Source organism: Poecilia formosa, unplaced genomic scaffold (genome assembly GCF_000485575.1).
Source record: "Poecilia formosa unplaced genomic scaffold, Poecilia_formosa-5.1.2 Scaffold365, whole genome shotgun sequence".
Classification (NCBI taxonomy): Eukaryota; Metazoa; Chordata; class Actinopteri; order Cyprinodontiformes; family Poeciliidae; genus Poecilia; species Poecilia formosa.
The window spans coordinates 251,811-274,085 of NW_006800304.1; the positions used below are offsets into that span (position 1 = coordinate 251,811).

The following is a 22,275-nucleotide window of genomic DNA, read 5'->3' on the forward strand; positions in this document are numbered from 1 at the left end:
TAGAGTTAGACTGAACAGATCTGCCCTCACGAATGGGGATCTTTGTTACTAACTGAATTCTTTCCAATAAAAATATTAATACTGATCTGGAGCATCTCCAGTAAAGATGAGGTAAAAGTCTTCAGATATTTTAACTTTATTTCAGTAAAATCTCATAATTTTTTAGTTTAAACCATTTATTCAGAAAGAATCTAAATTTGAGGAATAAATGTTTTCAACTAAACTTCTCTAATTTTGTGTCTGTAACCATGACGATTAAATAAACGTTGCTAAAATATTTTAATCTCTTTTTCTGAGCTGATCACATTCAACTTTAACTGAATAATCCTGAAAATGGTAAAAACAAAAATCAGATTTACTGTTTTAATAAGGCAGAAGGACTGAAGAAGGAAATGGACAAACGCCAACATGTGGAGTTAAATTCACCGGGTTCAGTTGGATGAAATGAAAACCATCCATAAATCAGGTTTTAGCTCTGCTGGTTGGTTTCTGCTCACATACAGAGAGGATGACTTTATATCCATATCTATAATCTATAATCATAAAAGATCAATATGGAGAAAAGCAACTGATGCCTAATATTAGGAATGATGGATGGACGGATGGATGTTTTCCAGCCTGTTTTCCAGCTGAACCTGAAGCTAATCTGAAGCTAATCTGAAACCAATCTGAAGCTAATCTGAAGCTAATCTCTGCCTTTGTGCCTCTCAGTCAGGCAGTCAGGTGGATTTAATCCTCATCTCTGTTTCAGTGACTGGGAACCAGTTCATCCAGTCCACCTCTGCTGGGTCCACAGCAGAAACCAGTCGTTGCTCGGCCTCGGGCGTTTCCCATCATGCCGTTGGGGTTCTCTTACTGGATCCATCAGAACATTAACGCCTTCGACCCGTTTCCATTGTCATGGCGACTGACTCTCCTCTAGCATGTGACCAAGACGAACAGGGAGGAAGTCCTGGGTGGTTCCAATCCCAGGTCCGCCATCTTGGTTTTTACAGACTGGATGGAGATGAAAGCTGTGACGATCCTCACTGGTTCCAGAAATAAACCTCCAGTAAAACCTGCTGGTTGTCTAAGACAGACAGAACCATGAGGACCAGAACTGAGATGGACAGAACCATGATGGACAGAACCATGAGGACCAGAACTGAGATGGACAGAACCATGATGGACAGAACCATGAGGACCAGAACTGAGATGGACAGAACCATGAGGGACAGAACCGTGAGGACCAGAACTGAGATGGACAGAACCATGAGGGACAGAACCGTGAGGGACAGAACCGTGATGGACAGAACCATGAGGGACAGAACCATGAGGACCAGAACTGAGATGGACAGAACCATGATGGACAGAACCATGAGGGACAGAACTGAGATGGACAGAACCGTGATGGACAGAACCATGAGGGACAGAACCATGAGGACCAGAACTGAGATGGACAGAACCATGAGGACCAGAACCATGAGGGACAGAACCATGAGGGACAGAACCGTGAGGGACAGAACCGTGATGGACAGAACCATGGCGGACAGAACCATGAGAACCAGAACTGAGATGGACAGAACCATGGCGGACAGAACCATGAGAACCAGAACCGTGAGGGACAGAACCGTGATGGAAAGAACTGAGATGGACAGAACTGTGATGGACAGAACCATGAGGACCAGAACCATGAGGGACAGAACCATGAGGGACAGAACCGTGAGGGACAGAACCGTGAGGGACAGAACCGTGATGGACAGAACCATGAGAACCAGAACTGAGATGGACAGAACCATGGTGGACAGAACCATGAGAACCAGAACTGAGATGGACAGAACCATGGCGGACAGAACCATGAGGACCAGAACCATGAGGGACAGAACCGTGAGGGACAGAACCGTGAGGGACAGAACTGAGATGGACAGAACTGTGATGGACAGAACCATGAGGACCAGAACCGTGATGGACAGAACCATGAGGGACAGAACCGTGATGGACAGAACCATGAGGACCAGAACTGAGATGGACAGAACCATGATGGACAGAACCATGATGGACAGAACCATGAGGGACAGAACCGTGATGGACAGAACCATGAGGGACAGAACCGTGAGGGACAGAACCATGATGGACAGAACCATGAGGAACAGAACCATCAATATAAGCATTAATGAGTGGAGGTGGAGACAAAGACAAGAATGAGTTAAAGCAAAGGTCTAGTCAAAGTTCAAACCTCAACCTGATTGTGGAAGGACCTTCAGGTGAGCTGAAACAAAAGTCTGCAACATTGAAAAGAAGACTGGACCAAACTGATGCAGTCAGATGGAGTTATGGCCGCTGATGTTTATGATCGTTTAATTGGTCAAAATATAAACAATAAAGTTTATTCTGAACCTGAAGGATCATTAAAATGTTTAGAAAAACACATTTTACATTTCAGTAAGAGCAGATCCTGAATAATCCTGAGTACAGCTGATGTTTGGTATGAGGAAAATCCCATTTCATCTGTCAGAGAAGGAAACTCAAACTGATTGAATGAGGATCCATGTTGGTTCCAGTATAACCAGCTTCTGACTGGCCCAGTTTCCCAGCCGGACCTCACAGCATCAGCTAACACGCCCAGCCGTTCTGACTCGTGACCCGGACAATCACACTCTGCTTTACCTATTCAAACAGAGCAGGGAGGATGATGTCAGTGAGGTGTTTGATTCGGTCACCTGCACCTCCCTGCTGGTAAACACACTGTCACACCTGACCCGATCCCGGATGTTCAGGCCCGATTATGGACACTGTAACCTCAGGGGGGGTTCTGCTGCCAAGAGGAAGAAGATGAACATGTCTTCATCAATGGCTGACGCATCTACGGAAATTTCAGCAGAAGGAATGCAATCTTTCATTCCAGAGAAGGGTTGAGTCTTCTGGTATCGCTTCCAATGAAAATGGAAGAATTCGGTTCTGGCACAGTTCTGGTGTCACATGACAACTGAAAAGCATCACTGTGATTATTTAGCTATACAACATATTAATATTTGTGCCATAGTTGTAGTAGAAACACAAAGAAACATCACAAACAGATCTATTTGTGGTTTTCTACTGAGATGTACAGCAGGTAGTAAGAGGATTTCCACACAAAACCCCAAAACAAAAAGATGACACCACAAAAGGTTTGAGTCATATATCATTAGCTCTGCTTTCTGTAGCAAAACTGATGGTTGAATGCATTAAAAGACTAAACAAAGTGACATGAAGAGGAAAACTTAACTCAAAATTACACTATTCACTACAAAGTTATGTTAAATAACTAATAAACAACCAACTATTCCCTCTGGATGACAAAATAAGAATAAAAACCTGCAAAACCAGAAACAGGCTGATGAAAATGTGTGAAATTAACTAAAATATGACATAACACAACAAAATTACATCTAATAAGAATACTCTACCCAAGGTGTAACTCGTTACATTTACTCAGTTACACATACTTGAGTATTTTTTTTTATTTATTTATTTATTTTTTTGGAATTAAGGACAGCAATTTAACTACACCATACTTTTTACTTTTGTTGAATAATATTTGTGGATCCTGTCGCCACTGAGAGCAGCTTCACAGAATAAAGAATAAACATGTTTTTACCATAAAATCACCAGAAACAGACCAACAGTTTAAATCAGAGTGAGACATCTTGTTTCAACACCAGCTTTGTTGTTCTGATTAATTATTTTCTGATGAGCCATTTGGGGATCAAGATAATACAGTAAACTATATGAATTAATCACAGGGAGTACTTTACCCTGTTTTATCACCTGCTGTATACTAATTACCTGCTGTGGGACTAGTTTAATAATTTATATGTTGAAAAAATATTTTAAAAATCACTTCTTCTTGTGAATATGTTTTTATTTGTATTGTTTTTATTAGTTAAATAGGAGAATTCAAACTTAATTTAAAATGTTTTCAGTGTGATTACGTAATTTTTAAATATTAAGTCAGATGTTATTTGAGTAATTTCTTGGACTACTTCTTTTGACTTATAATTGAGTAAAAATATGTCAAACTCTTTAGATTACCTCGGGTTCATTTGAACATTTATATTCAAATAAACTGGGAATGGCGAGAAATAAAAACACTTTGAAAGTTTGCATGAAGTAAAATTAGTATTTTCTTCGGTATTTGCTTCATTTTCACCCATTAGGCTTTTACTTTTTGTTTATTTTATTTTTTTTTTTAATCACTAGCAGCTTTATTTTGAAATCTCTGACCAGACGTGGGCTACTTGTTGTGAGCTGGTTGGCTTGGAAACGGCCGGAGGGGGAGGAGCCTGATGGCGGAGCAGCCAATGAGAGGACAGACTGCAACAGGTGAGCAGAAGACACACACCTGACCCCCGGCTGCTGCAACACAACACCGCGCAGAAGAAGCGGCTGCGGCTCGGAGAGGCGACATCCTGACGGACAGGGCCGGGAACCAGAGAAGCCGGGACCATTTCAGCGCCCTGAACAGAACCAAACTGTCATTTACTCTCTTTAATCTGGAGGCAGGTCGGTGCGGATTATTGATCAGATTTAATCCGCTTTCTGCTTTAAAAATAACGGCGATGCTTCAGGACTCCCAGCGCAGCAGCGACTAGTTCCAGGTTCCAGGTCGATAGTCTCCCAGTCCGGCAGCACCATGATCAGCTCCGAGGGCCTGCGGCCGGCCACCGGCGGCAGGAAGCCGCTGGGGAAGCTCGCTTCCCGGCTGGAGGAGGTGAAGAACCCGTGGAGGGAGGGCTCCAAGCTGGAGCTGAGCCACAACGAGGCGGCGCGGCTGGCCACGGACGCGCTGCTGGAGCACGGGGAGAAGGAGTACCGGCGGGTCCTGGCCGAGGAGCGGGAGCTCAACTTCCTGTCGCCGCTGGAGATCCGCTACATCAGCCAGCATGCCGCCAGCAAGACCTCCGACCCCGACAGCGGCGACCGGGACGACGGGGACGCGGACGCCGTGTCCGAGCTGACCTCCGGGACTTACTTCCCCATGATGTCCGACGACGAGCCGCCGATGCTGGAGCTGGGCTGGCCCGAGACCCCGGTGCGGTTCGGACCGTCGGAGACCCAGATCTACTTCCAGAGGGACAAAACTCACAACATCAAGGACCTGATCCGGTCCATGATCAACAAGGCCAAGAAGGTGAGGAGGTCCGGCTTAATTTGGTTGTAACTAGTTACATTTACTCAGTTAAATGTACTCGAGTAACTTTTTGGAAGAAATGTTCTTTCAGGAGTATTTTTACTACTTTTTACTTTTACTTAAGTCACCAGACACCTGCCGTTTTTATTAAAGTTTCATAAGTTTTAAGGCTTTTGCCTAATTTTGTTGTTTTCTGTTACTTATATGAATTATTGTCATTTTGTCCTTAAAATACTAAATTTTACACTAAACTTTATATATTGGTCCATCTGATAATGTAATTTTTAAATGATGGATAATTTGATCAATTACTCAGTACTTGAGTACTTTTTACCAAATACTTTTTTACTCTTACTGGAGTCATTTCTTGGATGCTACTTTTAAGTTTTACTTGAGTAAAACATATGTTGAAGTAGTTCTGCTGATATTTGAGTAAAGTTTTGGGTTCTCTTCCTATCTGTGGACAGAACCCTATTGAGATCCCTTATCCATAAAACAGTTAGTTACAAAAACACAGCATATTATCAATAACAGCATTAAATAAATCCATTTCATTTATTTTTTTCAATTTCAAACAAGTTTTTAAAAGCAATAAGTCATCAGTATGACACAGAAAATATGTCCACGCATAACCAAGAACAAAATAATTAGCTTAAACCACTTTTCTGTTTGAAAAGCAGGAGGAGCAAATACTCGTTTAATCCTGTCCATAATTTAAACAGTGGCATACAGATATATAGATAAATGCAGAAATGTATGTATTTTGTATTTTCTTTTTATCAAGACATCTTTTTACATTTCACCAAGAAATGTTTACATATTTTCTTGTGTTTTCCTTAAACATGCGTTTAAAGGAAAATATGGATGTTTTGAAAACCAAAACATCCATATTTCTGCTTTTATCTTTAATTATGTCAGTATTGTTCCTCCATATCTGATGATGCCGTGAAATAAAAGTGGATCAATAATTTAATCAGCTCCAGATCTGAGAGATTATCTCTGATTAGTGACCCATAGTTTAATCTAATCTGATGATGGATTCAGCTTCAGGTGGGCAGATTTCCTGACCCAGGTTAGAACCAGAACCAGAACCAGTCTACACTCTTCCAGTGAAAACAGACTCTCTTCATTTCCAATTCAAATGTTCCCCCTTCTCTCTGAGGCTGTTGCTCAGCCCAAAATGCTGTGTTTGTGCAGTGTTATGTTTGCAGACCAGCGGGTCACAGATGGTTTCAGTCCTGTTGCGTCCAGAGTCTCTGACGGCCGCAGAGCTGCAAATATAGAGTTTATGTAGAGCGGCTCTTCTAGATAAGCTCTCCGGTCTGATGACATCACGGCACAGGTAGACATGCTGCCAGAGGAAACTCTGCAGCTGTGTTTCCTCCAGCTGGCTGCGTTAATTCGTCTCCAGAGCCGACAGGCCCGGGCTGGCCCTGCCCCCACCTGTTGTCACGTTGGTTCAGCTCTTATTGGGTCCTGAACCAGAGGCCAGCAGCTGAGCCTGGATCAATGACCTCAGTCCAAACTGACCTGGAGAAACACTCAGCAGGTTGAACTTGATGTTGGTTTCTGCATCTTTGGTTGCTTTTTAAAACATTTTCAGCTTGTTTTGTCTGAAATAGCTTTATTTTATTTTAGATCTTTTCAGTTTTCTTGCGTTTTTGAAGGTTTTCTTTGTTTTAATCAATTAAGTTTATTTGTGTCTCACATTTCAGTAACAAGACACTTCAAAGTGCTTTTTGTTATAAAAACACAAAAATAAAAACAGTCACCAATTTAAAAACAAACTTTACATTTCGTCAAATACCACCATCAAAAAATCATCAATGCTCATAAAAAATGTTGTTCAATGTTCCATTGATTATGAATCAAAAGCAGCTCTAACCAGCTGGTCTTTAGTCCAGATTTAAAGGAACTCAGTGTTTCAGCTTGTTTGCAGTTTTACAGAAGTTTGTTCCAGATCTGTGATGCTTAGAAGCTGAATGCAACTTCTCCACTTCTCCGTGTTTGATCAAAGTGTTCTGGAAGGTTGATACAACAGCAGCAGATATTTAATGAGTTTTGTGTTTTATAAACTACCAGAAGGATTTTAAGGCTAATTTGTGCTTTGAAATCCATTTCTGTTGTTTTCCTGCGTCTCAAGTTCCTTCTGCAGGTCAAAGGTCATGTTTCTGAAGCTAGTTTCTCCGTTTGCAGCCGCCTTGTGTGTCTGTGGATCCCAGCAGCTGGTTTTACGGGTTGAACTTGCAGGTTAAAGCTGTATTAGTAAACCCAGAACCTGAGTCAGACACCAGTGACTCCATGGTGTTCAGGTCGTGTTTCTGTGTGACCTTTGACCTCCCTGACTGGTCTCTGTCTGGAGCTGTGAGCTGGTCCCAGATCAGCCTGGTCAGCTGCTCCGCTTGCAGACGCTGCAGCACGCGCTGCGTGTGAGTCACTTCCTCTTCCTGCGTCCGTAAACAAAGGAGGTTCATGTGCAGAAATCCTTCAAACTGGGCATCTTCGCTGCTTTTTCAGACAATAAATGAACTTTGACCTCTTCTGAGACGTTCAGCTGCAGCAGGAACCTGGCTTCAGGTTTTACTGTAGAACTGGCCTCAGGTTGGTTTTCAGGTCATGATGTTTATTTCAACGACTGTAGAAGAGTTTAATCACAAAACCTGGATTGGTTTGACACTTTCCTGACGCCTGAAGCTGCTTTTGATTGGCTGATGGAGGATTTTATCACCAAACAGATTTCTGTTGCTTCTGTCTGCAGAGTTAAAACATAACAATGTTTCCCTGTTAAAACTTAAAGCAGAAAAGAATCAAATGGTTAAAGATTTTCACCTCCTTTATGCTTGAAATCGTGTTGCATTCACTGCTGCTCGGAAATAAAGAGGTGGATTATTTGTTTTCATGACAAATTTTCCTTCTGCAGTTCACTGAACAAAATAAGTTGATAAATCTCATAAATTGTTTTATAGAATGATTAGAAACTCATATTAACCTCTTTAAATGGAACATAAAGTTTGGAGATGTCACTTTTTGTTTTTACATTAAATGCAGCAGAAACTTCAGTTGTTTTTAAAGAATCAACTCATAAAACAAACCAGTTTTTATAAATATGGTGAATTTATAGAGTTTATGTAATTTATAAGGTTTATCCACTAATATTAATATTTACCTTCCATTTTAACATCATAAAAATGTCTCTGCTTCAGTGAAACATCCCACAATCCTTTGCTGCATCCCTGTCACATGACCAGCCCCATGATGAAAATCGATATCGATTGTTTTACATATGAGACCAATCACCAATAATCAGTGGGGAAAAAATGGGTAAAATAAAATATTACTGAGTTAAAAATGAAACTATTTGTGCTTTTCATGAGGTTTTGTCTCTGAAAATGTGTAAGAATATTTACCAAAAGGTTTAAAGCTGTAGATTAACGGTGGAGACAGTGGATGTTTGGTCGTTGAATCTTTTTGGTTTTGTTGGTTCCTGTTGGCTCTCTGGCCGCTTCAGGCCCGTTTCCTCTCTCTTTGTTTTCTGGCTCTGAAGGAAATAACAAAGCAGAGGTGGGAGTGGGAGTGGGAGTGGGGGGGTAAAGGAGGAAAATCCTCCAGGAAGTGAAGTATTCAGCCTCCTGGCTCTGATGGAAGGGAGAATAAATCTTCTGCCTCCAGGTGATCAGAAACGATCGATAATCTCCTGATTGGTCGTTTCTCAGAGGAACTAATTGTGGTTCTGGGTTGACTGGTTGCTGACTGGTTGACTGGTTGCTGACTGGGTTTGGTCACGCTGTCATCCGAGCTGTGCTTGATGGAAACTGTGAGGCCCCACAGCGGAGCAGTTTGGCCCCTGGGGGCCCAGAAACCGGCTCATCAGGTTATAACAACATGTTCCTTCGTAATATCCAAATATATTTCCCTTGATTTTAGGAGCTCATAAACGATAAACATGTCAGGGTTCTTATGAAACACTGGCTGCAGCTTTCTGTTTCCTTCATGCTCTTCATTTGTAGAATGAGTTTAGAGTATAAACGCTCTGCTGATATTTAGTTTGGTGAGTAAGAAAGTTAGAAACCTGCTGATTCAGATTCTCGTCTCTTTACAGAATAAAACGTTTTTTTTTTAATCTGATGGAAGATTTGTTGTAAAAGATGGAATAATTTGGGTCATGAAAGCAGGAAGTTGAACATTCACCCAGTTTGGACCAAGATTCATCTGTCAGAGGAGATCCAGATCATCAACCCTCCACCACCGTGCTTTACAGTTAATAAGATGGATTTCCCCAAACATTGTGCTGATATTATTATTATTATTATTATTATTGTAATAATGAGAGTGATAATACTCCACCTCAACATTAAAACATTCCTCTGCTCAGTTTTTTGTCTGAAACTGAGTAAAAATCATCTGAAGTTGAAAGTAAATCTCTCTCTGGAGTTTCCTGTGAAGGAAACCTCTGAGGTCCGGATCAGGACCGGTACCATCCGAAACCACGGCTGACTCCCGCTGTCTCTACAGGTCATCGCCGTGGTGATGGACATCTTCACCGACGTGGATCTGATGTGTGACCTGATGGAGGCGTCCAACAAGCGGCGAGTCCCCGTCTACATCCTGCTGGACGAGAAGAACCTGAGCTACTTCACGGACATGTGTGTGGCGCTGGACATTCAGAACTCTCACCTGAATGTAAGTGAAACGGGTCGGCGCCTGGTGGTTACGACCGTTCTCCTGAACCCAGATTTGTCAAACACAGCTGCATTCAGGAAGTGATTCTTTTGGAGCAGGCTTTTCACTCCTGGTCTCAGTATTATGGTTGTTGGGTTTTGCTAACTTGGTTGCTAACAGCCAAGTAAATTGGTGCTTTAGATTATATCTGGAAGAAATAAATAAATTAGGGGAAGCTAAGCGTCGTCAAAGTTGGCAAAAACACTAAAGAGCTAAATGAAAAATTTGCTGGAGAAAAGCAGAAGATTTTCCAACACAATTTTTTAGTTATTCTGGTTCTGTTTATTCTGAAAAAACTAATGATGACCATAAATCATCCACACCCCTGATCCTAGTGTGCTGCACTATTCCAGTGAAGTTCAGTGGTTTTCATGCAGATCATTCCAGTTCTCTGCTTCTTTCTTTACAAACTCCATAAACGCAGCCTCTCTGGTTGATCTTGTTGTCCTGTTTTTACGCTGAGAGCGATTATTTTACGTCTGTGTGTTGGTTTGTGCAGAACATGCGGGTTCGCAGCGTCTGCGGCGACACGTACTGCACCAGAGGCGGGAAGAAGTTCACCGGTCAGGTCCTGGAGAAGTTCATGATCATCGACTGTGAGGAGGTCATCGCCGGCTCCTACAGGTGAGACGGCAGAGTCAGCTGCTCTGTTTACACCAATAAACTTGTCCAGAAGCCTTTAGTCTCAATGGCAACAAATAAACATGAGATTTAGGAACAATCACACCTGTTATCAGTCAGCCCTCCATTTTTAGCAGGAAAACAGGAAAGTTTGTCTGGAGCTGCTCCGTCCTGCAGCCTGACGTCTGCTTTGCATCTCGCTGATAAGCAGCACTGTCACAGGAAGCCTCATATGAGTTTGCAAATTCTTGTGGCGAGGCTGATAAAGCTGCCGTTGTGCAGCAGAGCTGTTCTCCTGAAGCTGCTGGTGGTGAAAACGGCTCCAGAAATATCCCAGTATCACCTGTAATTACAGCCGGAGATAAAAGAGGGCAAAGGTCATCCCGTTTAAGCTCTCGGTTTTCCCCTCCTGATCGTCTCTGAGTGAAACTGAACATCTGAGGGTTGAAATGTTTCTGCTTTAAATGAAGCAAACAGATGAAATGAACTAAAACAACCTTCAGTGTCGTTGTTGTGACCTGGTAAAGCTGCAGCCATCTTGTCCCGATCCAGACTTAACAAGAACCCACTCAGAGTTCAGTTACTAAAACTGAATTAGTTCATGTTCATAGGTCCACACCTAAATATTCTGAACCAAGTTCACATTCCTAATATGAACAAGTTCATTTTATGACAGCCTTAAAATAAAACATGTCAGCTAGCATTAGCAACCAGCCTTCATGCAGCTGATATCCTCTTCTGTTGCTCACAAACATGAACCGGATATAAATGTGTCCACGATCAGACATTTTCAGGTTTTAGTTGCTAGAAAGTTAAGCTAAAGGATTCAAACCAGGTTGATAATTTTAGCTGGTTGAAGCGTAACGAGGTTGTGTTCCTCTCCTGTAAAATCCAGTTTGTTTAAACACGTTAGCTGACAAAATCTGTGCTGATAGTTCAGCTAAAATTACCTCGAGAGCAGCGTTGGACGTGACTAAACTGTGACTTAATTCGTCTGGCAGTCCCTGCCTGCAGCAGGTTCTGCACCGTAAGCGCTGAAACTTTTTCCCTTTCCGACGGTCTGGATACAAACCTTCAGTTTAAATTATGCTAAAAGCAGAGAGGGAGAAGTCATAGTCCAGATTCCCACAGATGCTGATATGTGACGCAACTCAGATCTTACATGTTTTCCACAAAATAAGCTAATGTTTGTGGGAAACGTTTCTCGGTTTGGATTTTTCATTTTCAGTCAGAGCTTCTTTCACATTAAGCTCATTATGCATAAAACACCATAAAGCTCTCTGAAGACGCTCACAATCCTGGACGGTGGCGTATTTTTGGTTCAGATGAAGTTTCTGCGTGAAGTTGTCGTTCTAAAAGGAGCCGTTGTGTGATGTAAATGTTCCCAGGCAGAACCGTGGTGTCGGCTCTGCTGTCAGTTACTCATCATCCTCAGCTCAGACTGAGCTCCATTGTCTCCAGGCGTCCGTCCAAACTGTGTTATTGTCTCTTTTGTTGTGTGCAGAGACTTTCCTGCTCACATCGTGAGGACTTGACTTCCTGTCATGGACAAACTGTGCGACCCGGTGAGGAAACGGGTTCAGTTTTAGAGTGAAAACTGGGCTCGGTGCGTAGCGATGTCCCCTGAAGCGATGCCGAGGGCGTCTGAGTGTAAAATAGCCGTGAAGCTGAGACTTTGTTTTTACCAAGCTGTTGTCACAGATCAGCTCAGAGGAAGTGTTGATCATTACTGCATGTACTTGATGGTGTAATAATAACTCCTGCCACAGCTTGTAAAACCCCAGGCCGTCACTATGAGGGAGCAGAAAGTTTGCTTGGAGTTTGAAGGCGACGAATCTGTGGTGCTGCAGGTCGGGACAGGAACTAATGAGAATTTATTGGTTCTTTATTGATTCTCATTGAGTTAGGAAATAAACTTCTTAATTCAAAATATGCACCATGTTTTGTTTCAAACTAAATAAAAACTTGCTTAATCAATAAAAATCCCTCTGCCAACATTTTAACATGAAATGCAACTTTCTGCACATCAACAGTTTTTGTGTTTTTAACACAATAAGTGAGCCTGGTCAGAAAATATATTCTGATTTATTGAATATGATTGTAACTGTTAACATGAGATGTGGATTATTTATACAGAATGGCTCTAACATTAATACAGTAACCAGGATGCCTGTGCTCTAAGCTCCACCCCCTTGAGATTCACCACCATTGCTAAGCAACGGATCAAACTCACTCGTTCAAATCGGTTGCGTGCTGTGCGGTTTGAGGATGTTGGAGGCATTTCCTCCTTTTATTCTTATAAAAGGAGGAAATGTGTGAAATATAAACATTTCATCCAGCGTTTCTGCCGTGACGCCATTTTTGATATTTTCTAAAGCAAAACACGGAGCGTGGAAACATCACACGTTACGGGAACCGTTGAACAGAATCGTTAAGCAGACAGTTTAACGATTCTGAACTACTCAGAACCGTTTCTGTACAGGAACCGGTTCCCTAGCTGCAGGTGTGGGTTGGGTCGGATCAGCTGCTCTGCTGACTCTGGAATGAAGACAACAAACTGTTCAAAACATTTCAGTCAGGTCTCATCTGCACCACACCTTCCTCCAGCTGAGCTTCCTGCAGCAGTCAGACCCGCAGCTCATCAACTTTGCATCAGTTCTAAATGTTTAATAATAAATGTATTAATAAAAACAAAATCAAAGGTTATTTTATCTATATTTCAGTATGTTTTAGTTAGTTTTATAAATGCACAATATAGTAGTTCCCCCCATTAATTACAGTTTTTATTTCACAAAATGTTTCCTCAATTAAAACTTTTTGTTATTTCGTTTGTTTTAGTTAACTACAGTAACATCGGTTTCGACTACATGCCATTTTTTCTGCTGCTATCGACTTTAAGGACGTAACATTAACTTCCTGCTTACCTGTCAAAGCCAGGACAGCTGCCACGCTAACGAGAAAATGGTGGTCGTAATGTTTTGCCTGATTGATGTATATCTGCTGCATGTTTTTTTCCTGGGTAAAGATGCAGATTATGATCCCAAGCAGAATCGAAGGAAAATCCCGAGATTCGTCATTAATAATTTATCAACATGTTTATTAGCCGATCTGCTAACTGGAAACGTATATAAAATGTTCCAGGAAGTCTTATCATAATTATGCCAAACTTGTTTTATAAGTTTATGGCTCTGTTGATAAAGCAGCAGAGTGAAGCGATGTAAGAGTTTTATGGTTGCGGCGGTTCCATCTGAGGAACCGTCATGGCGGACGGCGAGTCGCTGCTCAGGTTCCTCAACTTCTCTGTTTATTTTCCTGCTCAGCAAGTTCAGCAACTTTCACATTCACATCTGAGGAAAAATGATTTCTGCTGTTTGCTATGACTAATAATAATAAAGAAAATAAAGCTTCTGAAACCAACTGAAGGGTTGGTTTAACAGATGAGAGTGATGCTGCCTACTGAGAGGAAAAACTGCCTGGAAAAGGTTTTATAGACATAAAAAACTCCCCAAATATGCATCGTCATTTATTTATTTAATCAGCTGTAAGTGGGACATAATTCTCTGAATACAGTGAGAAATGGCTACATGGCTAAGAAGCTGTCTGGCTTGCTAGCTAGCTCCTGCAGTTAGCTACATAGCTAACTATCTCTACTTCTTTTTTTAATCTGATTTATTTTAGAGATTTTGATTGTTCTTTTTAAAAACTTGAAGTACATATAATTCAGTACTTTTTTATTCAAATAGAAATTAACTGATTCTAATTTTTTATTTTATTTTTTTTACTATATTCTTTGGAGAAAAATGCCCATTTTATTGCATTTTATTTTATTAAAGATTCAACATAAATCTAAAGCTAATCATTTCAAAATTCTTAAAATATGTATTCTTGTTTTCTGTTGTAATTCAGAGATGTGTTATGTTATACTTATTCTTATTATAACTATAGAATTTTTATACTGGCTAAAAACCTAAAGTTTTTCCTGTAATTCAAGCAAATGAACAATTTGAAAAGATAAAAGCAATAAAAAATTTTGGAATTCTCCAATATATTTTACTAATAACCAGCATTCAGTTTAAAATTTTTCATATCTACCAGGGATGATGTGGTTTAATAGTTACATAGTCACTTTTCCATTAATCACCTTTATGCTTTCAGGCTGAATTATAATGACATCAGATCCAATATCTTGATTAATTCTGATGTAACAGAACCGAATTTCCAGGTTGAAGGTTTTAAATCTGAGTGATGAGTGAATGTGTCTGGATGTAATTAGCTGTCGTTGCTCCAGCCAGATGAAGGTTGGCTGGACGCCGAACGAACCGATGAGTCACAGCCGTGACTCATCTCTGCCAGGAAACGGTTAACGCTGGTTATCAGCTGGAGGTGGAGGGAGATCATTTACACCAAGTACTGATAGATGCTCAGTGCATTTTATCATTCCTGCACGTATAATTTTATAGTCCTGATAGAACGGACCCGAGTTAATGGCTTCATGCCGAACACCAGGAGGAACCCAACCCTGATTTGTTACCAAAGCAGTCAGACGCTCCTACCTGAGATTATCTAAGGAAACTTTCCTCCGTTTTCCTCCTGGTTGTTAGACTTTAGGTGATAAAACGTCCTGACTTCCTGTCGTCTCTCCCTGCAGCTTCACCTGGCTGTCGGCGCAGGTGCACAGCAACATGGTGATGCATTTCTCAGGTTTCATCACCGACAGCTTCGATCGGGAGTTTCGCTGCCTGTACGCCGACTCGCAGATCATCGACAGATTCAACCCAGAAGACGAAGAGATGCCTTACTATCCGTCGTACCAGACCTTCCAGGCCCCTGTGATAGGCCTGGGGCTCGGCGGGCCCCTGGGTCTGGATCTGCACTCCGACAGGTAGGAACGACGTGTCCAACATGGCGGATGGTCCATGGAAACATCAAATACATCATGGAGGAAAACATTAAGAATCGCTGTCATTTTAAAGACATTAATAAATGTTTCCAGAGGTCATGAAAGGTCAACCAGCCTCCACACCTTCTTCATATCAGACAGAATTGGTGTCAGTTCACTTGACTGTGATTGTGCAGCAAAAATATCTGTTTGTGCTGCTTTTGCTTTGAAGATATTAATGAAAGTTTAAAGGTCAACCAGCCCCCCTCACAAACAGTTGTCTTACATTTTTATTAACATCTTTAAAGTGATAGCGGCACAAAGAAAAGGTTTTTGCTGCACAAACATTTGACACCAATTTCATTAGATCTGAAGAAGGTGCCAGGGAACCAACTTCACTCTGGTCTTATTATTCATCTGCAGGGATCTGCTTTTTTATTCTGTTTCATTATTCCAACCACAATCTGAAGAGGAAAAATGTACAGATAATTCACACCGTACGGGAAGGAAACCTTAAACAGAAAACCTTCCTGCTTCATCTCAGTATAATTCATACCAGCTGCACCTTTACCACCTTATTCACAACAGTTTCATTTTCTGCTCTTCTGTTTGCTCACATAACTGTATTTTAATGTCATCAAACTCATGTTTTAGTTGCCAGAAGGCAGAATGAGAATTTCATAAAAGAAATAAAGGATCCATTTGGTCTAACTGTTTAATTACAGAGGTAAGAGTGTAAACAAGCACTAAGCTGTGACTTCATTCCTCCATTTTCTCTGCAAACTGCCACTCCCTGCCTGCAGCAGGTTCTGCAGAGTAACAACAGGAACCAGAATCTGTTGTCAGGGTTAAGCTGGACTTTCTTATTGTTACCAGAGGAGTTGAAACATTAACATGTCAGGAGGACCGGGTCCATAAGACCGAGGTGAAATGTTGCGACTCATATTTGATGCGTTTACAGCTGTTGTTCCCAGACTGAGTTTAATGACGGCACGTTTTGCTCAGTTCAGGTTTGTCATGTAAAAACCAGGTCATTCGGTCCAAAGTTCTCCAAAAAGTCAACAAACTAATTCATCTGAGTTTATTTGTGCACGAGGCTGTCGCTTTACGCCAGTCTAACTGACCAAGTTCGAACGTTTCCACCAAAGTGGGCGGAGCTAAACTTGTTTTATGATTTATCGTTTTTCTCTTTTCTCTTTCTACCATAAACTGGATGGTAAAGTTTTCAGTCTGGAGTTTTGGTCTCAGTTAAACCTTTTTTTTTCATGGATAATTTTGTTTCCAGAGACTTCAGAGTTCATTTTATTTAAATCTGTTGTTTTGTTTATTTATTCTGGATATTTAAGTTGTCTTCCAGTTCCAGTTTTAAATATTAGAATTTAAAGTTTGCTGATCTTTGAGAATGTGTTCTTGCATTATTACCATTATATGAATTTAAAATGGTCTCAAAACAACAACATTATTGTTTTTCACAATAACATCTGGGCAAATTGAGTTTTTGTGACGGGCCTGGTAGTGTATCAGTTTTTAAAGAACCGGGTCGGTTCTGGTACCGTCTCTGTTTCTGTTCCTTGTTGATCTCGACTGTCTTTCCTCCTGCAGGCAACGGGACCGGAGTTGCTCTGAAAACTCCAGCAGCCAATCAAGTAACAGCGTTTCCAGCGTTAAGGTTGCTCCGGGGATGACCAACAACGTCTACAAGGTCACTCAGGGTCATGACAAGAAGGAACCCGTCGGCTCGTCTCTGCAAAGCCCAGAGAGGAGAGTCGGTGGGCTGAGGGTGGGAGGCCCGAGCCCGGGAGTCCGAGGTTCTCCCAACGGCGGAACCGGTCACAACCTCATCACCGACCGCCAACTGCCGACCTACGGCCAGTCAACGGGCATCGAGTGGAACAAACCCAGCTCAGCCGAACTCTTGCGGGCAAACATTGGTGGCACTTCCACCAAATTTCAGGGATTGGGTTTGTATGACCACAAGCCCACCTTGTTTCAAAGTTCTCCAAACACAAACCTGAACCTTAAGATCCAGACGCCGTCGCCCGTCAACGAGCCCAAACTGCCCCCAAAGCAGAGGACGCCCAGCAGCCAGTTCCACAACAAGATGTCCGACAAGCTGCTCTTCTCCTCCAAAGACAAGGAAACCTTCAACTTCCGGCGGTCTCCGTCCCCGCTGAACTCCTCGCCCTGGGGCGGGCCAGAACTCTCTCAGCCAGAGCCGGAGAGCCAGCAGTGCCCGCCGCCGCCGACGTCTCCGCCGGGCCACATGAGCCGCCAGGACCAGAAGCGGATGACGCTGGGCCACAGCAAGCTGGACCTGGTCAACCACTACAACAAGCTGAAAACGAAGCAGGTTTACAGCCGCTTTGAGCTGAAGAGCAAAAACTGAAGGACCGTCTGCGTCCTGCCGCACCATTCAGACTCAGAGGGGTTTTCTGAACCTTTCTGTTAACTTTTTACTTCATTATCTTCCACAGCCGGAAAACTCACTGAGTCGGCCATTTTGGCTCTGAGATACTGTTTAGTTTCCCTTCTGAACCGTTTTGCCTCTTCATGGAAATAAGGACCAACTGTTGGTTTCTACAGGGGTGTTCAAAGTGCGGCCCAGGGGCCATTTGCAGCCCTCTGAGTGATTTTGTGGCCCCCAACCTCAATCCAAGCATGGATACTTTTTCATCTTGTAGAGCAAGTTTTTTAACAAGTTTGTTTGTTTTACAGATGCGTAACATCTTATAAAAATATGAAGGTACAAAAAAATAGATTCTCTTATATTATCAACCTTTTTTCATTTGTCTTACCTTTGCAGTAACTAGAACCACAAACATTGATCTACTTTTACTTAAATGCGAAGCATTCAGCCCAAACATGAAAACAATCAAACTTTAAAAGTCAGAAACTGTCTTATGATAATGCAATAATGCAAAACCTTTTATGTTTTGTCTCTAAAATGACTTAAAATTTCACTTTATGAATTAACAGATACATTTAAAAAAGGCTCAAGAAGTTTGTTTTAAAATACTTTTGCAGCCTCCAAGTGTTGGCAAAATGTTTGGACACCAGAGGTTGAAAGAGATTTTTCTGTATTTGGATTATCTTATACAACGTTTATTCTCTAGAAAAATAATCTGTTATTCATCATTTACTGTTGACTCAGCTCTGGAAACAGGAAGGCGTAGCAACGAGCTAACACTGGATTAAACCTTCAACACTCCAGGAACGCTTTTCTCTAGATGTAAATAAATCTTATCATAATTTCACTGTATAAAGATTTTATTTTAAAACTTATTTTAACTGCCCCTCCCCTAAGTGTTATCTACAATTACCAGCAATCTGAATTCAAGATATTTTAAAGTCTTGAAGTCTTCAAAAAGTCAGGTAATTTAAATGAGTCTGGCTGAAATTGTTCTTGTTGATGTTTTATTAAAGCAGAATGCACTGTAAAACATTCCCAGGTTGAAACCAGCACAAAAAATGGTTCTGAGAATAAAGTCATAATATTAGGATTAAGCCATAAATCATTAAGTTATAACGACACAAAAAAGTTGTAATACAATAATAAAGTTGTTTGACAGAATTACATCTTATAAAAACTCCTACATAAAAAATAATTAACATTTAAAATGAGGAATGTTGGACATCTTGAAGTTACGTTTGGTATTGGTTTTACAAATTAGAAAATATTTAATCTTTTATCACATCAGCATCAAGTTGTTATTGGTAGCAGGACAGCAGTGGAAAGAACCACCTGGACCTGCTGAGCTGCGTCCATCAGACCCTGATAACTTTATCACTTTTTTCTCATAATTTCTCATCTTCATTCTGCTGATTTCATGACTTTATTCTCATAATTAAAAATCCCCAAAACTCCGTCGCAGCTTCAGTTTGAGGCTGGAAGCTAAGAGGCACAAAGATTCCCAAGTTTATTTTTAATTTTTTTCAAATAAATTTTTTATTAAATTTCAGCAACAACCAATTAACCGTTCCAACATAAATCTGACTAATTTAACAGGAAGCAAAAACAAATCTAATAGGTTGCAGCATCAGTTTGTTGTCCTGACACACGGCCGAGTCAAAGGAAATAGAAAAATGATTTAAAAAATGATTCCGTACATAAAAAGAAAAAAATATTTACCACAATTAGCAATTGTACCAATTAACTTCATCACCGCACTAAAAGTTGAGAGGTTTTCAAATTGAAGTGTCTGGAGGACATTTTTAATAAACTGCGGTATGGTATCGCTCAGTGTCTCTATCCCATAATTCCTTGCTTTTGTCTGTACCAACACATGAGGTCGTCCCAGTTCACCTGTAGCATCTTCATGTTTCCTCCTCCTGTAGACAGAAGGAAGCAGGAAGGAAGTGAAGAGCTTTCAGTGTCTGAAACAAACTGCCTCTTGAGCTTCATGAAGATTTTCAGCATCTTCTGAGACTCTGGCAGGAATTAGCCAGTACCGTGACTCACCCAGTGGTAGATGGGACCAAACTGGTCATTAAAAACGGAGAAAAGCTACAGACCCGTTGTAGCGTGACGTTTGCACTGCACAGGTTTTATTCCGTTTTACTGCAGCAGCGAAGCTACAGGCAGCATGTAAAGGAATCGACTTTTTGTCCTGCAGCGTTGGTGCATGTGCAACATTTCTGGATATAAGTAATAACATCTAACGGGTCTAATCTCAGGATTAGCAATGAACATTAAAGTGTCATCAGCATAGAGTTTGACTCTGTTTTCCACCTTTTATTTTCCCAACTTACAGAAAAACCCTGTTGGGTCTTCAGAGCGTCAGGATAAAAACGTAGAGAAGGAAGAACCGTTCACTGGCTTCTGAATGAGTCCCACTCAGTTTACTGCACAATCTGATTGATCTGATTTATTTTTACTATTATCATTAAATAATTATCAACTGTTTTATTTTTTATGTGTGCGATGTTGAACCAGAAATCAAGCTGTTTATCTGCAGTTTTTTCGGTTATGATCATAGTTTCCTGGTAACTCGTGCCTTGATCATCCTGCCTTAAGGTTTACAGCCACGTTTCTGACCAGCTCTGTCTCTGACACCTGGTTTGGGTCCAAACTCGAGGTTTCCTCCTGTCCAGCGCAGGAGCATCAGTAGAATGAGACCTGAAGGTTTCGGGGCATTTTCTTCCCAGCAGCTCTGCTGTGATGTTGTATAAAACACTGGTTTCACTGGGTTGCTTCTAAAATCTCCTTTTATATCCAGATTTGTATAAAACTTGCTGAACTGTTTCTACTTGGAAGTTGTAGGATTGAAACGCGGCGATCGTCAGCGGGCACATCAGGGCTTTAACCTTGGTGCCGAGCAATAAGGAATGATGTTGATCATGTTTTGTGTTTGTTTACGACTTTTTTTTTGTAATTTTTATTGTTTTTTTCTTCCTTTATTACCTTCAGTTGAAATGTGTCAGAATGTGCAGCCATCAGTTTACCTGCAGTTTGTCCTGTTTGGCTGAATAATCTGTTTATTGTACATATAAAAAAAATTTCTGATTATTTTGTGTTTAACAATTATTATTAATGGAAAAATGTGAACTTTTAGCTTTTGTTAAAGTTGGTTTTCTTTTTTAAGATGAACAAATTTGAATAAAAACAAAAAGCTGATGAGTGTTGTGTTAAATTTTTGTCGTCTTTGGACTCCAGTTCTTTGTTCTTCTAGCTTTTGGAGCCACTTCCTGCTCAAACTCTGACATATTCAGGGTTTTTATGCAGATCTGCCATGAAACCTGCAGGTTCTGCTGCTGACGGGTTTCAGGTTTTACATTTGGACCGGTCTTTGTCGGTTCTGGTCTCAGTATTCCTTCCTGAGCCTCAGAATGTATGTTTTCCTGTCAGGAAGATCAGATCAGGAACAATGAGCAGCGAGTCCCAAAGCTGACAGAACAATGAAACGGGCCGAAACGGGTCCAAGGTTATTACATCTCTGGGTTTTTTATTTTAGGTTTTTTATTTTAGGTTAGTTTTATTTAGTTCTGACCAGTTTAGTTAGTTTTTAGAGTGTGTCTGCTAGTTTTTATTAGTTAAATATTGTTCAGTTTTAGTTCAGTTTTTATTGTATTCAGAGTTGGATGGCAACTAGTTACATTTACTTTAGTAACTTTTTGGGGAAAAAAATATTTTTAGGAGTATTTTTACTATGTTCTACTTTTACTTGAGTAATTTTATAATGAAGTATTTTTATTCTTACTTCAGTAAAACTTCTGTATTTTCTACCCACTGAATAAAACACAAATGTGTTTTAACCAAAACCTCACCAGACACACATCTGCAGTTTTTCTTAAAGTTTCACAAGTTTTATTTTGAAGAAAAAAAAAAGATTCAGGATTTTTTTTTTTTTTTTTTAAACATTATAAAACTACAATTCGACCTTCAACTAATCAAAAAGCAACAATTATTTATTTTTTTGCCTTATTTTGTTTTGGTTTTTTGTCAGTGTTATTTGCATAAATTATTTGCATTTCGGTCTTTAAAATACCATAATTTCCACATAACTTTATATTTTTGTAATTTTTAAATATTGATTTTATTGATGTTTTGATCAGTTCCTCAGGACTTAAGTAGACATTTTACCAAATACTTTCTTACTTTTGAGTAAGACTGTGTTGAAGTTGTTCTTCTCTTAATTGAGTACAATATTCTGATACTCTGTCCACCTCTGGTTATGGTAGTTTTTAATAATTTGGTTAATGTTTAGATGAAGAACTCAACAAATATTGAATTGTGATCATTTATAAATCAATTGGGTAATGAATACTTAATAGAAGATGTCATTTCCAAAATATATATTCAATTTTTGTTGAACAACCAACTGACTGGAGTTTTCTCTCAGCATTTTTCTTTATTAAACATTTTTGAACAATTGATTCAAAATGATAAGTTCATTTTTTTTAGACATCA

The 22,275-nt window shown here is 40.5% G+C and overlaps 2 protein-coding genes across 2 annotated transcripts; both read left to right on the forward strand.

Moving 5' to 3' along the window:
* Positions 1-1,686: 1,686 nt before the first annotated feature.
* Positions 1,687-3,503, forward strand: LOC103153889 (histidine-rich protein PFHRP-III-like). Its single transcript, XM_007574972.2, has 3 exons — positions 1,687-1,716; positions 1,818-1,881; positions 2,005-3,503. The coding sequence occupies exons 1-3, from the start codon at positions 1,687-1,689 to the stop codon at positions 2,151-2,153; spliced, it is 243 nt and encodes an 80-aa protein (XP_007575034.1). The 3' UTR covers positions 2,154-3,503.
* Positions 3,504-4,058: 555 nt separating this feature from the next.
* On the forward strand, positions 4,059-18,229 carry fam83c (family with sequence similarity 83 member C). Its single transcript, XM_007574943.2, has 5 exons — positions 4,059-5,149; positions 9,662-9,829; positions 10,368-10,492; positions 15,138-15,371; positions 16,971-18,229. The coding sequence occupies exons 1-5, from the start codon at positions 4,652-4,654 to the stop codon at positions 17,752-17,754; spliced, it is 1,809 nt and encodes a 602-aa protein (XP_007575005.1). The 5' UTR covers positions 4,059-4,651; the 3' UTR covers positions 17,755-18,229.
* The last annotated feature ends 4,046 nt before the right edge of the window (positions 18,230-22,275 follow it).

Coding starts and splice junctions, on each gene's coding strand:
- LOC103153889 (XM_007574972.2), top strand. CDS start 1,687: ATGAGGGACAGAACCGTGAGGGACAGAACC. Junction 1,717..1,817: donor GAACCGTGAGGGACAGAACC/GTGAGGGACAGA, acceptor TGAGATGGACAG/AACCATGGCGGACAGAACCA. Junction 1,882..2,004: donor GAACCGTGAGGGACAGAACC/GTGAGGGACAGA, acceptor ACCAGAACTGAG/ATGGACAGAACCATGATGGA.
- fam83c (XM_007574943.2), top strand. CDS start 4,652: ATGATCAGCTCCGAGGGCCTGCGGCCGGCCACCGGCGGCAGGAAGCCG. Junction 9,830..10,367: donor TTCAGAACTCTCACCTGAAT/GTAAGTGAAACG, acceptor TGGTTTGTGCAG/AACATGCGGGTTCGCAGCGT. Junction 10,493..15,137: donor GTCATCGCCGGCTCCTACAG/GTGAGACGGCAG, acceptor CTCTCCCTGCAG/CTTCACCTGGCTGTCGGCGC.